Consider the following 18,224-nt stretch of genomic DNA (forward strand, 5'->3'; position numbering starts at 1 on the left):
GCAGCAACACTACAACACAGATAACAGCTGAACATAAACAACTGCTGGAGATAAACCCACCGATCTGACACTAAAAAGGGAAAAATTTAACTGTTTATTATAAATATCTTCACAAACAATTAATTGCGCAGATACATCAGCGGAATTAAAATATTATTTCTTAAATTGATTAATTTATCATTGGGCAAAGAAACGGGTTAGATTTCATTTAATCTCTTTCCTGCAAACACTAAACACCATGTCTTAACTAAAGACAAGCTTCTAATCTGCTCGCATTAATAGGCTTTGTTTGATGACATTTCCACACTGTTTTACTCTTCATTGATCTGATAGTCTGCTGAGAGCAGCAGATAAATAAATTCCACATCTCTCTGACAGGTGAATAAAGAAAATGTCAGCTACTTCAACAAGGCCAGATTAGGCTACACCTAATATTACATTCCTCAAAGTGGCCTTTTTTCTCATTATGCAATGACAAAAGCAACAGAGAAACGCGATTAAAGCAAATAAGTCATTAAGCGATGTGTAATTAAGTGTCAGATTGGAAATGCTGAGCTAACGCAAGGCTGGATGAATGAGAAAACCGCTGATTAAAAAACAAACTTGCGTCGTTTGTTTATTCTTATTCCTGACTAAGAGCTTACATTACAAAAGTCTTTATAGAAATCTAAATATTATTTAGAAAAATGGCATGAACAATGTGGCACAGGTCCCAGACAAAAGAAAAACAAATTCATTTTCACCTCTGGCTCACCGAGACAGTTGTGTAAACAACAGTTGATCAATAGGAACTCTGGGAAATATACAGTTCCCAAAAGAATGGCATGAGCTCTGGATTTTATTCAAATATTAATAAAAGGTGCTCCAAACAGCCAAAGGAACTTGGGTTTTGATATTATATATTGAGGCATCAATATCACAGTGTGATGTTGCTTTTATCAGTTCAGTAAACAAGAAGGGAATATAAATTAACTTATGTTTAAGACACAATACTGACATTCTAATAGCCAAAACTTAATTACAAAACACAGTTTAGTTGGTGTTAATTATTGAATCTCTAATATGAGCTGACTTTATGATTCCTGTATGAATCAGTGTTTTTAATCAATTGACTAAATGAGTCACTCATAAAAGTAGTAACGCTATTACCAAATCAAACTTTGTTTCTGAATGATTCGGAATAAAAAAAATACTTTTTTGCCACCAACTGGTGAATGATGTGACCTGCACAAAAAATAAACACATTATTTGTGAATTGCTACTGAATGAACTATTAAAGTGTGAAGGTGGTATACATTTTTAGTTCATTTTAAAATATAAAAATCAAAATGCAAAAAATCTAAAGAGAAATCTGTAGTGTTACAATAACATGAAACTTTTATTTTGTATGCTATTAATTGTTTAACAGATACACAGTACAGACCAAAAGTATGGACACACCTTCTCATTCAAAGAGTTTTCTTTATTTTCATGACTATGAAAATTGTAGATTCACACTGAAGGCATCAACACTATGAATTAACACATGTGGAATTATATATGGAATTATATACATAACAAAAAAAGTGTAAAACAATTGAAAATATGTCATATTCTAGTTTCTTCAAAGTAGCCACATTTTGCTTCGATTCCTGCTTTGCACACTCTTGGCATTCTCTTGATGAGCTTCAAGAGGTAGTCACCTGAAATGGTCTTCCAACAGTCTTGAAGGAGTTCCCCGAGAGATGCTTAGCACTTGTTGGCCCTTTTGCCTTCTGTCTGCGGTCCAGCTCACCCCTAAACCATCTGGATTGGGTTCAGGTCCGGTGACTGTGGAGGCCAGGTCATCTGGCGCAGCACCCCATCACTCTCCTTCTTGGTCAAATAGCCCTTGATGCCTTCAGTGTGACTCTACAATTTTCATAGTCATGAAAATAAAGAAAACTCTTGAATGAGAAGGTGTGTCCAAACTTTTGGTCTGTACTGTATATAAATAATATATGTGTATTAATGTACACACACAAACACAATCATTTATAAGACCAAACTTATTATGTTTAAGTAACATGACTCAAATTAACATTACAGCATTGTTAAATCTGTGCCTGTTATATCTCATTAAAAAAACACTAATATGATAAAAAGCATTACTGTGGTATTTCTTGGAATCAATTTTACAAACTGGAGTAAAACCCCTTTTTTGTAAATGGTCATGTGACAGGGTGGACTGCTTTTAGATCAGTCCCTGCTTACAGAGTAATAGCTCAGTGATCAGACCACATGGATGCTTTGCTACTACTGTATTTTATCCTACACCCAAAATTCTCTCATTATTTATTCACCCTCATTTAAATTTCTTTTAAATCTCTTTCTTCTGAAGACTTTGAGGAAGCCAAGAATTCTGAAATAACATGAGGGTGAGTAAATAATGACAGAATTTGAACTTAGGGTTGAACTGTTTTTAACTATCAAAAATCATTTCACCCTTAAGACAGTATAGCCAAGAACAGCAAGTCCTTTGGTATGCAACTATATGTGCCATTAATTTGCTAAAAATATATCTGTTAACATTAACTGCGTATAAATATAGCCTATATCTTAAAAGAGAATTCTTGGAACGAATGGGTCCTGTCCCAGTTCTACAGTCATTATTCACAGCACACACTTTGATAATGTGTGTGAAAATCGTCAGGGTTGGAAGTCACAATGGCACTAATCTCTGCGCAGGATTCTTAAAAAGAGCCTTGCTGTGAGTAATGTGGATTGAGTGAGCTATTTCAAGCGCTCGGTGCAGTAAAACCTCACCCTGACTCACCGTGCATACTTTAGGAGGATATTAATATTTTACCAGCATTATAGCTTGCAAAAAATGTCCTCAGATCTTCCCTCTATAGCGTCTCACAGTAATACACTTTAACACTTCACAACGATGAGGAAACATCCAAGCAATAGTTTTTTCACATTTTTTAATGGGGCTCTTGGTTCACTTAAAATTTTGTCAAGGTTACTTGCAAGGTTATTGTATACTGTAACTAAAACTAAAACTAAGACGAAACTACTGATTTAAATTAGGCTATATAATATAATTAGTGCAAAGTAAATAGACATGACCTTTTAGTATTAAACAGGCTGTTCACTTTTCTGCTTTACCTTTATTGAATGCAAACAACCATAGACTGTTGGCTGCATGTCCTCTGCATATTGAAATGGAGCAGGCCATGTTGCAGAAATAATTTTTGATACTTGTGATGGCATATTATTTACTAGGTCACAGTTTGGGGTGAAATCAATTTTTTTTTTTTTTGTCCGAGATGAAACGGAGCTGCTTGTGTCCCAGCAAATAGATAGCCTAATTCTGATACATGCATGACTATCCATTATGACATGTAGCCATTTATAAATATATATATATATATATATATATTTAATTAGCCTACAAAAAATTATTATGTGTTGCAATCCTTTAATTTTTTATATTTGGCATGTATGTGTGCAGCTGTGCATCCCTGTGTTTAATAAGCAGCGTGTACACATGTTGGGGACCCGCCTATACTTAACACGCTCTTTAAATAACAAAGAAAAAACATTGCGCCAGACTTTAAACCAGGTTTGAGTTGGTCTATGGCACAGTCTATTTTCAGCTCCTTAAAATAGCAATGCGCCAGCAATACGCCTGTACACACCTCTTTTTTAGACCAGCACGCCCATGGGCGCAAAAATGGGTGCAAATGTATTTGCTAATTAAACAAAGTGACGCTGGACGGGAAAATACAAACAGCGCCGGACTGAAACTAGCAAACACACTTGCGCTGCACCTTGCATCGCATTGCACCGGGTGTATTATAAGGCCCTAAATATATCAGTAAGGCTTTAAAATTATAATAATACTTATTAATCCTAAAGTATTGTTATTGTACTATTTCACTGTAAAATAAAAATATTTTATATATATATATATATATATATATATATATAATATATATATAATTATTTATAAAAATATTAATAATAATTTGTTTGATATTTTAACTGTAAAATTATAATACTAATTATAATAAGTAATAATAATAATAATATAAAACACTAATATCTATTTATATCCTAATTTCTTACATCTTTAAATGTTAAAAAATCTAACTTATATTATGATGGAAAACTGCAGGGTTTTTTTTCAAGGTGAGTTTTCATAAATGGCTTTTGTTTTACATCAGAATGTTTCTACATACAGTACAATAATACACTACATTGCAAAATGGTCCATGATATGTTTTAAAGCATGGATGTTGCATGTCCTGTACAGTATTTAAATATTAGTTACTGATCTCTAAGGATGAGACTGAGATGGCACCAATGTTCTTTAGTCTATTAGATCACTTTTATATTCATTGTGTTGCTAATCCATGTAGCAGCTGCATCCTAATAGACACTCTCTAACCTTTGATTACAATAAATCAGAGCCCAGAGCTTTTTGGCTATCTTTCCAACAGGGTTTGATTTGCGGTCTTGAACAGAGTGTGACGTCATTGCCCCTGCTTACAAAGGTTCAATGGTAGGCAGCTGTGGCATGTAACACATGCTGTAAAAAATACAATACACATATATGAAACGGACCACAATTAAATAGCAGATGAAAACAAATAGCTGTGACACTGGCTATGTTCAGAACAGTTTACCACCATAATCATACTATTTATTCAGCATGCAGTACAATGAACATTTGTTACTATTTCATTTTTTTTTTTACTAAATGTGTACTCCTACAAATACAATTTGTAAAAAAATGTAGGACAGTTTTTTTTTTTTTTTTATAAATTAATATTTTATTCAACTAAAATGCATTCAGTTTTTTAAAATAAAAAAAAAATATATATATATATATATATATATATATATATATATATATATATATATATATATATATATATATAAATTCAAATAAATGCAGCTTTGGTAAGCATAAAATATTTATTTTTTTAAACATCAAAAAACTTCCCAACCCCAACCTTTTAAACAACATTGCATAACAAATTTACAGTCTATCACACACAAATATTGTTTAAAATACCGTATTTTCCGGACTATAAGTCACACTTTTTTTTCATAGTTTGGCTGGTCCTGCGACTTATAGTCAGGTGCGACTTATTTATCAAAATTAATTTGGCATGAACCGAGAGAAATGAACCAAGAGAAATGAACCAAGAGAAAACATTACCGTCTCCAGCCGCGAGAGGGCGCTCTATGCTGCTCAGTGCTCCTGTAGTCTACACTGAAGACATAGAGCGCCCTCTCGCGGCTGGAGACGGTAATGTTTTCTCTTGGTTCTTGGTTCTAAATAAATGCGACTTATAGTCCAGTGCGACTTATATGTTTTTTTCCTCATCATGACGTATTTTTGGACTGATGCGACTTATACTCAGGTGCGACTTATAGTCCGAAAAATATAGTACTAAAAAGTTTACGTATTCCAAAGTCATAGTATTGTCATGAACTGTCACTAGTGTGTCATTAATGTGTTGACACTAAGAAATTCTTAGAGATGAGGTATGATCATTATGTAATGGGGCTGATCAGGAGAATGCGGTGACATAAGCCTGCATAGTGAGTGGGAGGTTTTAAACCCTGTGGTAAAAACATTGAGTGCAGCAGTGGGAACAGGTACAGTGGAGATGTCATGCACACGTCACGCACAGTTCCACAAGGGTGAGCGACATTAATTGCTAATAGATCCCCATTCAAGTATTTAACCTTGACAGTCTGCAAAACAAGAGCCATAGCATCACGTATCAGCGCTAGCCAGCACAATGAAAGGGTGACACTGAAATGTTAATGGCTCACTTGAGGATAGCATTAGTCTGTTTGGATTTTTTTCTGTGTCCCTGCACTTTATAAACGTCATTCAAGAGGGCAGACGTCTGATATTTCTGCAGTGTTACATTACTGGGCTACAGTTTCAACTGTTCTGTGAACTTTAGCCTTGCAAGCAGGAGGTTGGGTTGGTAGTCAAGCACACACACACTGAAACAGCTATAGTGCTTCGACCTGAGGAAATGAATTCATGCAGAACAAAAGGCCATACTTGCAACTCCACTCAAAACTGATATGACCATATAAAGCAGAACTCATGACCGGCGAGCTAGATTACATAACCCCAATGAAACCAGAGCTCCTCTAAACTCTTCTAGATTCCTCTGTCTTTTGTCAAGGGTCCGTAGTGACATCATACAGGAAACTGTATAGTGAGGACTTATTTTTTGTGCATATTCCACAGGTGATAGTGTACATTTTAGCTCTGTTTTTTTGTTTTAGTGTAATGTCTCTGATCACCAGTAGGATGTTGTGATGCTGCCTACCCTAAGCTGGATCATTCGCTATCCAGAACTCAAAGTCCAATTGAATTCCTGAATTTGAATTAAGGTAACAAACAGAACACCATTTTGACAATCATTTGAAATACCATTTGGTGTTTAAAACATTCTAGTTGAATACATTTTATAATAATACAATTTTATAATTTTTCTTTTTTTTTTGTTTAAAAAATTTAATTGAAAGCATTGTATAAAAATTGTATCAGTTAATTTTAAATAAACATTCAGAGTCAAGATTAGGGATAGTTTTTATGGTGAGTTTATTGTAGCTGAAGTTTGTACTGCTGGTTTTAATATTTATTTGACATCATTAATTTTTATAATAATGTTATTAATTATATGTTTTCCATTTGCTGTTTGATTCTTTTTATTTCACTTGTTTATAAATGTGCTTTATAAATAAATATTGATTGATTGAAATTATAATGATTAGTAATAATTGTAATAAATAAATTAACAAGGGAAAGTTCACCCAAAAATGAAAACTCTCATCATTTACTCACCCTCATGTTGTTTCACTCTCATTTCACTCTCACTTTGATTAACCTTCAAAAACACAAATTTAGATATTTTTATGAAAGCTGAAAGATTTATGTCCCTCCATGTCCACAACTGGAAAGTGCAAAACATATCCAAGTCTTATGAAGAGATACAATCAATTTATACGATTAACAGATTTAAGTAATTTGAGTAAATAATGAAAGAATGAGGGAACTACCCTTTTAATTTAATTAATTTAATTTAAATAAATACATAAATGCATTTCAATTCAGGCCCAAGATTTATTTTTAGCCATAAGGATATGATGAGTTGTCAACTATATACAGAGTGGAGAGCACAGTGAGTTTTAATTGCAATTATTAATGCAGATTTTTTATATTAGATTTTTTTTTCTTTTTTTACAAATAATAATAAATTAAACTCATATCAAATGTGGTTTTAGTTGTAACTGCAAAGGCTGTGACTCAAACCTTTATCACACACCTTTTGTAATTCGAACACTGCACGCACTGCAAACACCATATCTTAAGAATAAAATCTCACTTTGTCTCTTTGCAAGCTGAACATCACTCCCCTATCGCAGGGAACATATCTCCATGTTTGCCATGCTAAAAACTCAAGTGGCAGCTCATAAGTAAGACACTATGTGAATCATGTCTAGGTTTGCGTATGTGACATTTCCAAAGTGGAGATCAATTCTATTGATGCAGGGTGAGCTCAAGGGAGAGACGCAGAGAAGTCTATGATGGATAGTCATGACGTACCGCCGGCTGACGTGGGTAATTCTGTCAGTAAATGCCACTGCAATAGCAATATGAAAAATCATACAACAGCTCCTTGTATGTAGTACACAATGAAAAGGAAATGCCAATAAAATAAAAGGGACAGTTAAAGGGATATTTCACCAAAAAACTTGTTTACTTATCCTTGTCATGACAAAAATACAAAAGAAGGTATTTGGTATGTGTATGAATGTTGGTAACCAAAATGTTTTGGTTCCGATTGACTTCCATTTAAAAAAAAAATAATAATTCACCCAAAATGAACATTTTCATAATGTATTCGCCCTCATGTCATGACAAAGTGATAAAAGAATATATTGTAAAAATTAGTTTTGTTACCCATTAAGTTCCATTTAACAATGGAAATCAATGGTTACTGAGTCTGTTTGGTAGTTGTTCACCCAAAAACCAACAGTTTTGGTTCTGTTGTACAAAGTCGATAAGAACTGAACATTTTTGATTATCAACAATCTTCAAAATATCGTCTTTTATATTCTGCAGAAGAGAAGTCATACAGGTTAGCGATGGGAGGAGGTTGAGTATATGATGACAGAATTTTCATTTTTGGGTGAACTGTCTCTTTAACTTGACAAGGAAATAGCTTAAAGCTTGAAAATTTGGCTGTCAAAACAAAATAATTAGAAAGGAAGGAGTTGGTTTTAGCCTTGACATTAGAGATGTGCCACATAATTCACATTGCATCAGCTCTCTTCGTGGGCTCCAGACTGTCTAATTTTGTAAAATCTGTAGGATTGCTTTCCTATTGTTAGGGAGCTAATAATGCCATACAGTATGTCTTTAAATAGACCCCATGCATCACCTGGGCCTTTCATGGGGTTAATATAATCACAGACTCCTAAATTGATTCGGTGGCTCAGATGCACAAGCAGCGCCTCTTCCAGAGGTGCCAAACACAATCAAGTATTTTGACAGCGCTGTGAAACCCGCCTGAAGACGACGGCACGGTGCCGATGTTCCTTTGAAACAATTTGACCTCCCTTGATCAATCAGCAAAGTGAGGGCAGTCGACAGCGGTCCGCGTCCAGGGGAGAGGGGAGTGCGGGAGAAACAAGAATAGCAACAGTCTATTCTGTCTCGCTGTCATCTGTCATTAAGCTTCATGAATCTGGAGCATTCCATTGCTCTCCGGATGTTTGCAAAATCCAATCAGGGATGCTGAATACTTTGCACTGAAGGGATTGCAGGGTCACAGGGGGCTATGGCCAACAGCCAGCTAGGGGGGAGAATGTTTAAAACGCAATCATCTCCTACACATGAGTGAAATATAAGGTTAGAAATATAATAATTCCTGCTAAGATTATGCAGATGACATTATGGCATTAACTATAATACCATCCGTGCTTTTTTTTTATCAAGCTCTTGTGGTTTCAGGAGCTTAGTTTTACATAATTTTCCAACCTCTATCTGATTCCTAGTTTGCCATTTATATATCAGTAAGTGAATCGTTTAGAGTTCAAATGACTTCCTAAATGAAACACAACTCATTTATTGGTTGTATCTGATTCTAAATGAACCGGGAACTGTTAATGTGATGTGTACTTTTGTATAAACTGAAGTATGCTTGGGAGAGTTTATTTAACTAGTTGTTCATATGGAATCATTGCTTTTTTTAAATCTTTTTTAAATTTTTTTAAATTTTAAATACTTATAGTCCGGTTTTCCACTTTGTAAGTATAAACAATATATAAATCAAATTAAAGTGCCATTTAGGTTATAGCGACTGACTATACTTTAGCATTTCCAGCTTTAGTGGTTTTCAATAGGAGACAGATTTATTAAACAGCAATCAGTTGAGTAACCATCAGACAGCTTCTCCATCCCACGACCATGTGCTCTGTAATCAATTCAAGAGGAAGGAGAGAAGATCTTTATCAAGAGTAAACAGTTCAGCAAAAAGCCATTAATGCAAGTTGGACAGTACAGGAGATGCAATCATGCTCTGTTAATCGGTTAATATTTCATGGTATTTGTAAGGGAAATAGTCAAACATTTAGAGCAGTATTATCAGCGTAATTAGCTGCCTAATTAAGCATATGTTCCCTCTTTTATGATAGGGTTTTGTTCTGTAATAGACACTGGGATTCAGCTTTCAGTTGATGTTTACGAAGCAATCTATTATTCTTTGAATTTCTGCTATTTGGCTAAATTGCTGATGACAGCTTTGCTCAAACTCAAAAATACTACATCGTATGACTTGCAGCAAAATCGTCATGGACTGCCATGATACTATTTGGCCAATTTTATTAATAAATGCTAGAATAGTAAAAAAAAAAAAAAAAAAAAAAAATATATATATATATATATATATATATATATATATATATATATATATATATATATAAAGATAAATTATGGTGGTGCAGAAAATATACATAATATGTACATAAGCCTTTTTCTGCAAGCATCTGAAAAAACAAGCGAGTCCGATTTCTTTCCCCTAGTGATGTTGCAAAGGGATCTCATTAAATATTACCGACCCTTAATCTGTAAGCTTCCACCATGGCTCTGTCATTTTGATTTCGCTAGCGACAAGGTTGTACCAGCTCTAATGCCATGGCAAAAGTTTGAGCAAAACATGCTAACTGTTTTGCCTTTGGGTGCACAGACCGGCACAGAACACTGTTTAGAGTCCCAGCAGAGGAGACAAGACAGCAGTGGATTTATTGATTATTTACTGTATATTGCTGCTGCCACACAGATCTAAAATAAACATGCAATTTATTTCCCAGCTGTTTACCTTCACAGACATAACCGACTGTTTTTGTGACTTGAGTGTTTTTAACATAAACTTGTGTGTGAATAAGAACTTAGTTTAGTACTCACATGCTGTGACAGCCACTTTCTGTCTGTGTGCTTCTGATGTGTGCACTCAACGTATATCAGAAGTTTAAACTAATATGGTTTAAAACTCATGATTTCAACATGATGAACAGAACCAAAACAGATGTGTTTAGCAGGTAGCAGCTGTAATAGTGCAGCTCTAATCTGGAAAAGGGGGCGGGGAGCAGTACCTCATTTGCATTTAAAGAGACAGACCCGAAAAACAGTGTGTTTCTGCTTCCATTCAAAATTATTTAATTAAATTATCTGTGGGGTATTTTATGCTAAAACTTCACAGAGACATTCTGGGAACACCAGATACTTATTTTACATGTTGTAAAAAGGGGCATAATATGTCTCCTTTAATTCATTCAGGAACGATACAAGGGAGTCATTGAATCATTAATTCAGCCAATTCGTAATGAAACACTAATGTATTCAGAAATTGTATTATTGTGTACTGCTGGGTGACACGCAAATGATTCTGCAGTGTTTTAGTTTGTTTAACTGTTTTGATACTTTATTCATTTTTTTAATTAGGAACAGGACTGGTACATTGTAAAAAAAAGTATTATAAAAATAGTGTTAACCTAACTTTTAGCAAAAGCACTGAAGCCACACAACCTTGCCCCAAAGCAAGCTAACAGTGTGGTACAACTAAGTCCCTCATTATGGATCACTAAATCCACCTTTAAAACAATAACTTTCAACACTGTTACTTGTTACGTAAGGAAATTAACAACATGAGTCATGCCAAGTCAGGTTTAAGTTCATTCGAAGCAAGAGGATACTTTTCAAGAATCAGTGTGTGTGCTGTTCGTTCGCATTAGTGGAGTCGTTCATGAGTAAAAGACTGAACACTTGTTCTGTTTCATGAGGAACGCTTCTGGAGCCTGTGACTCAATGGAGCGAGTCATGGACCACCTTTTACACAGCCCTTCTATCAGATGATCTAGTCTTTCTGAGAGTAGCTGTCAGGACGGATCAGTGTAGGAACTGTGTATGTGCCTGTGTGTTCTGATTTATTTTTCTATGTGTGTGTGATGCAGTCCAGCGCAGGTCAGAGGGGCAGACAAACTGTCCTGGCAGAGCTCAGCATATCACATGATCGGTGAACTGGTCGAAGAAGGTCTGGGCAAAATTTTCAGCTGGAGGTCAAATATGCAGTAAATTATGCGTTCCTGTTCCTAATGATAGAACATTCAGGAGATAGGCATAACGTCAGCATGAAATGCAGATGTATCTATTTTCTAAATGCATTCTATTCTACAATGCATTCAAGCATATGTTTTGACCTTAAAATGTCATGTCAACTCGATCTTCTGTTAAAAATACCGACTTCTCTCTGGTGATGTATGCCAGCCAATCATTTAGTATGCATAAACTCCGCCCCTTTCCTTTAAATCGACTTTATGATCAATAACTGATCAATAGAGCCAAGTCCCAAAACAATTTTTTCTTTTCAACAATCTGTTTATTGAATGTACATCATAACATGGGAGAAATGATCTGTCACTACGTTATGTTGCCACTTTAAAAACTAAATGCTTTATGATAAATCTTTAAAGGAGTTCACCAAAAAAGGAAAAAACATGTTAGTCATAAAATAGCCTTGAAAGGCAACAACAAAATATACCTCACAAACGGTATAGACTACTTTGGAAATTGTAATATTTTTGGTCCATTCTCATTTACTTCTATTGCATGGAAAGTGTAGCATTAGAATTCTACCTAGCATTTCAATTTGCTTTACAAAAGAAAATCTTAATGGTTTGGAACGATTAAATAATGACATTTGATTCACATTTTCCCCATGTTTTATCATTAAGGGGCAAAAGCAACTCGTAATAACTTTTTTTAACAGCTTCTCATTACATTATATTATCAGTCATGCAGCCCTGTGGTTCTCTGAGAAATTAAGATGCTGAACTGAACCAATGGGAATAAATACAATATTTCAGAGGTTTCACCTGCATGTTGTCAATACTAAATATGTTGCCATAGGTCATCATATGGAAATAAAACCAATGACAAAACTCCAAACAGGCTTTTACATGAGGAGGTGAAAGATACTCCCTTGCCTCTAGGTCTAAACTCACTCCTTAGAGTGTTTGCAAATGAAGAAAAGCAGAGTCGACGAGAGCCCACAGGCTGAATTTCACACCTGAAGTGGCCTACATGGATAATTGGGTTGGAGAGGCCTAATTCACAATCATGTAATGCAGACAGGTCAAGAGAATTGCTTTTCCACTGGAGCATTCTAGCGTACCTACCAATCAAACTGCTTTTGTTCCTACTGTGATGATGTTTTTGCTGTGATAAAAATTATTAAAAACACTCTTAAGGGGAATATATTTATTTTATAGTTCTTCTCCTTTCCTTTCTTGCTTTTTGACTCTTGAACTCAACCAATAATGTGAATTTGTAAGCTGACTGGCAGAAAGAGTGGTTGAAATGTTTTATAATTGTTTTATAATCATTTCGCCACTCCATTTGGTGGTGCCACTAGTGAACTTCCAATAAACTTTTTTTTTAAAGTGCTTTTTAAATGAAGTGCCGTTGAGATATGACATATATGTGAGTAATTTAAATGAACCTTACCTTGCCCTCATGGTCTTCAAATACTGACTGGTCCACGTTGCAGGCAAAGAGGGATGTAGGGAGATCATTGAAGTCGGTGATTTGTTGGAAACTGTATCCCAGTGAGGACTCTCCCATGGTGGACTGCAGGACTACCAGTTCTTCCCCTCCTAAGAGGTAAACCCGCTGGAGGAATGGAGTGCTTCTCATGTTGGCAAATAAATGCTCTCCCTTCATGGCTGTAAGTGGTACACAACAACAAAAGTGGAGATGTTTTCTGATATCAGCAATTGCTTTCAGGCTACATTCTACACTTTTGGAGTTCAAATTATAACCATATTTGTTTGTCAAGCTCTAAATATGGCAAAAATCTTTATTTCCATATCGTTTTCCGTACTATATTTTAAGTTTTATGAAAACCCAAGAGATCTTCAGACCAGTATACTGGAAGCCATTATTGACTGATAATCATACGAACAACGGGGTGAAAAATAGCCAAATTAAATTTTTTGGGTGAACAGTTCCTGAACAGCATTTAAAGGGATAGTTCACCGAAACACATAAGACTTTGGGTAATCTTTTAAAGTTATCTGTAATGAACCCTAAGAGTTTTCTTTGGCTCCATTGAAATCCAGGTAACCAAAACTTATCCGAAAAAGCTATAAAGACACCATTAAACTCTGCTTTAGTTCAAGTCATGTGAAGAGATACAATTGCTTTATATGATAAAAAGATATAAAAGGATAGTTCATCAAAAAAGCAAATTCTGTTATTAATTACTCACCCTCATGTTGTTTCAAACCCAGTAGACCTTAATTTTTAGAACACAAATTATTCTTTATGAAATCCGAGAGCTTTCTGACTCTACATAGACAGCAGCGGAAAAGTAGTAAGGGCCTTGTTACTTCGCAAAGAAAACAAAAATAACGACTTCATTTAACATTTTCTTCTCTTCCGTGTCAGTCTTTGACACACGTTCACTAGAGTACCACAACGCATGAAAGAGCATTCCTCTTCTTGCAAACAAGTTGCAGTGCATCTGGGTTCTACATCACAATGCCGGCTTGTTGAATTGTACAATAAAGATGTTAATTTTGTTTACTTGTTTGGAACTTCATGAAGGTGAGTAATCAATGACAGAATTTTCATTTCAAATTTGGCTTTTCACGTCATACACCCAGACAGCATGGGAACCAGATACATTGAAAATAATTCCACTTCACTATAAGGATAATGGATATCATTCACCAGATCTTCTTTGGAGTTATAGGCAGCAACAGATGAAAACAGAAAGACTTTTTTATTTTCAAAAGCGTTTGGCTGATGAGATATTTGTATGATTTTATAAATTTTCTGTTTTTTTGTTGTATGTTATCCACTGTTTTTAATGACCTAATGGAAAGCACATTGGTCGACGGAAGTTGTTATTAATTGTGCTATATAAATAAATTGTCATTTTCAGCAGTAAACAAATACAGTCAATATATAATAGTGTAAGTATACTCTTATTAGATGTGTGTGTGTGTGTGTGTGTGTGTGTGTGTGTATGTGTACAAGGTCGGAGCAAGAACTGTTTGGAGCATTTTCACTGTACACAGCGAAAGCTCATCCTCACGACATGCGACACAGAACTGAAACAGTTACATCCCAGAAACCCTACCGAGCAGATGTTACCCCTGGCCCCGGTAACTAATGCGCCGCCAAAAGATTAGGTTATGGGCTTATAGCAGAGCCAGCCTCTTGTCAGCCCACACAAACAACAATGGCAAGTGGGGAACAGCTTGCACCCATTTCCATAGAGCTGTTCCACATGCCTTTTCTTCATGTGATCCACCCTGACAAGCTTGGTCCGCGGGCAAAGCCAGCACTGTCGCCAGTGTCACACGCACTGTTAAATCTCCCGTAGCTATTTTGGGATCAATAGCCCATCACCAGTCACACATACACGCTCTCAAACACACATGCATGCTCTCACTTTCACTCAAGGCTATAGATAGAGGCTGAAGCTGTCTGGTTCAGTATTGCCCTGTGTAAACGCAGCTAAAAATAGAATGAGGACTAATGAAATGCAGAGATTGTGAGGCATTTGATTAAAATGAAGACTTCCAGACAGGGGTCCATTTCATTTACAATATCACAATGACCTGATAGGAGATAAGGATGTACATAAACTATACATGAGCGCAGACATGTTATAGGTGCTCAGCTTTATTTATAGTGTTTTTAATTTTGGAACTGTTTCCGTGCCAAGAAGCATAGACCCACTGTTTATCTAAAGCTATAGAGGCAATTGACATGTTTGCTTGCAGGCATGAACAAGGTCACTAAACAAGGGAAATATATGGATCCTAATTCACTAAAAGAATAATCAATATCATTTACCACATTGTCTTTGTAAGCTATACAAACTAAAGTGTGAGAACAGTAACATTAAACACAAACAAATTCAGTTAATAGTCATTCTTAAATATTGTTAAGCCATATTATTATTATTATTATTATTAATAATAATAATAACTATTATTATAAAATTGGGAAAACAAAACAAAAAATCCTCACATTCTGTTGATATTGACTTTACTCTGACCCTAATTTATTTTAAGATAGGTATTTTTTATGTCTGTATATTTCATACATGTATGTATACAAATATATTTGTGTGTGTGTGTGTATATACATACACACAGATATACACAAACCCCTTAAAATATAATATAATTATTATGCTATTTTATTCCTGTCAAATAATATATTTTCCATCAAATTCTTTTTTAGACATTAAAAATCATTTGAACCATATTCTTTGGCAAATTTGAACATGTTGTTTTATTAAACTTTTATTTAAATTAAAATGTCCCTGCTGGGACTAATAGATACCAATAGGACTAATAGGTACCAAATAGATCATGAGGGGTAAAAACCATGTAGTTATTAAATTTACTGCTTTTGACAATTATTTATAATGGAAATGTTCTTACAGTTTAAATTGCAGTGTACATGACCTTATTTGTTACAAGCTATTTTAAAGATATAGAAAGACAACAAGATATTTTAAATGCCACTGGGTACAAATAAAGGCTATTTAAAGCTAAATTATTCTGTATTACATAATATATCATTGTATTTTATTATTTCAGTGCACAAAGGGCAAAATGAAAAGGGTAAGTGTCAATCACAGCCTACTGCAACCTGTTTGCTGCATCCCCCTTTGAGTCATCACTGGAGGAGCGGTCCCTCTGTCGTCATCACCTGACATTCACTTTCCTTCTCTTTGCTACAAAGGTTTATATTCGCCATTTCTCTAATTCCGATGACTAAAATATGATAAACCATTATGGCAAACATGCCACATCAACCTGTTTTAGCAACTGTCAATAACATTAGCCTACACTTCTGGTAGCGGCTGTCAAGGTCAAGGAGTGCACTTCAGAAACTAGGTTACTATTACAAATTCAATAGCGTCATCAAATGGCTTGCTTACTGGTTTTATTCTTGTGCAGATGGTTATTATAGCACCATCTGTCAACCAATACAGACTTTCCAACTTCTACGTCCCCTTAAACTCTTGAGTAAAAGTCATTTGTGTAAAAGTGACATGCAGGATCTAAGCAATGTAGATTACATGTAATACTAATATATAATATATAACCAACTATATATAGAATAGTATATAGAATAGAATAGGAAATAATTTCTGCATTTATTTGACTCTCTCTCCCTCGCTCTCGCTTTCCTTCTCTCTCTCTGAATTAATAAAGCAGCAACACCTGTCAAAGCCCTGCTGTACAGATGCAGGATGATCTAATGGAGTAAGTCGACGCGGTTTTTCGGTACCTGTGCGGGATGTGGCAGTCCGGTGTGGGTATCTTCTGCGCGGTGGCTTTGACTCCCTCTCTTGCCTTTGTGAATCAAGCTCGCATTCCAGCTGCGATTCACTAATCTCTTGACGTTACTGCAGACAGCTTGATTCACCAATGACCGCCTCCCGGCATTCAAATGATGTTTTCTCAACCCACTAATGAAATGCAGCGCGCCGAGCGCGGGAGGGATTCGTGGACCAATAGCGCTCTCCTAAAAGCAAATATGCAAATCGTCGAAGTTACGTCAGCGCTTTCGCCAGCGGTTGGATGTTGCGGTGCTGCTGTGACACGTTCAGCAGGTTGTTTTTAGTAAATGTGGTGCAGGGCAAAGCAGAGATTTCTCGAAATGATGTCTGTCATCAAGGGCGTAGTTTTGGTTTGAACATCGGAGGGGTTGAAGCGTGAATTGTAGAGCCCCGGGTCATGTTCACTTATAAGGTTTATATATTTGTTTGTTTGCTTAGGCTATATATTTATTTTTATGAAATGGGGTTTTGTGCAACCATTTATGCAAAGTTGGTGCAATAAAATAACATCATAGTTAACAATTACTTGTTAGGATATATATATATAATTTAGTCACTTGGCTACAGTTTGAGATAATTGTTCTAATTCAACAATCTAACTAAACATTTTATTTTAATGACATTGTTTATATCTTACTCAACAGTTCGTCAGGTTCTAATTAATTAAATTAGATCACACATATGACCATCATTATGTATATATATATACACATAATCATTTATGTATATATATTATTTAAACAAGGTGCATCACCAGTTCACCTCATTATGTCATTATGATCTAGCTATAGATCATAATGCTATAGATATTTAAATCACATATCATTTCATCATACATAAACCTCATTATTTGAGAATTTAAGTTTCTGAAAATATAAAGGATTCACAGGGCAAAAATCATTTCTGAGATGCAAAAATGTTTGTGTGTGTGTCTGAGTATTATTATTTGTGTCAATGAATGTTAAATTACATTATATGAAGGAACAGGAATGTCAAATTAAAGGGCATCACACTAATGTTTTATTTTGTTACATCACTCCACTTTTGAGTCTAGTATCCATGTTTAACATTGGCCTTCTGCTAAACATCTCTGGAATGTTGTGCTTGAGGAGTCTGTGTTGGAAAGTAGGCCATGTTCCTGGATCCAACAGGGATTTTAAGGTTAGGCTATGTTTGTTTTACAGGAAATTTGTTCTAAGACCAACAAAAGATGATGTCTGCTTGGTAAAATCACAGCATGGTTGTTCAAGTAAAATTGAAGTATAAAGAAGTGAAACTTCTGCAGCAAAA

The 18,224-nt window shown here is 35.1% G+C and overlaps 1 protein-coding gene across 1 annotated transcript in view; it reads right to left on the reverse strand.

Annotated features, from left to right (window-relative positions):
* LOC113120435 (calcipressin-2-like) overlaps positions 1–17,072 on the reverse strand; it is a 61,915-nt gene extending 44,843 nt beyond the window's left edge. Inside the window, exons 1-2 of the mRNA XM_026290241.1 lie at positions 16,883–17,072; positions 13,070–13,287 (exon numbers count right to left, since the gene is read on the reverse strand). Coding sequence (XP_026146026.1) covers positions 13,070–13,285 — 216 coding nt within the window. The 5' untranslated portion in view covers positions 13,286–13,287; positions 16,883–17,072. The remainder of the gene's footprint in view (positions 1–13,069; positions 13,288–16,882) is intronic.
* Positions 17,073–18,224: the final 1,152 nt, after the last annotated feature.

This window comes from Carassius auratus, chromosome 20 (genome assembly GCF_003368295.1).
Source record: "Carassius auratus strain Wakin chromosome 20, ASM336829v1, whole genome shotgun sequence".
Taxonomy (NCBI): Eukaryota; Metazoa; Chordata; class Actinopteri; order Cypriniformes; family Cyprinidae; genus Carassius; species Carassius auratus.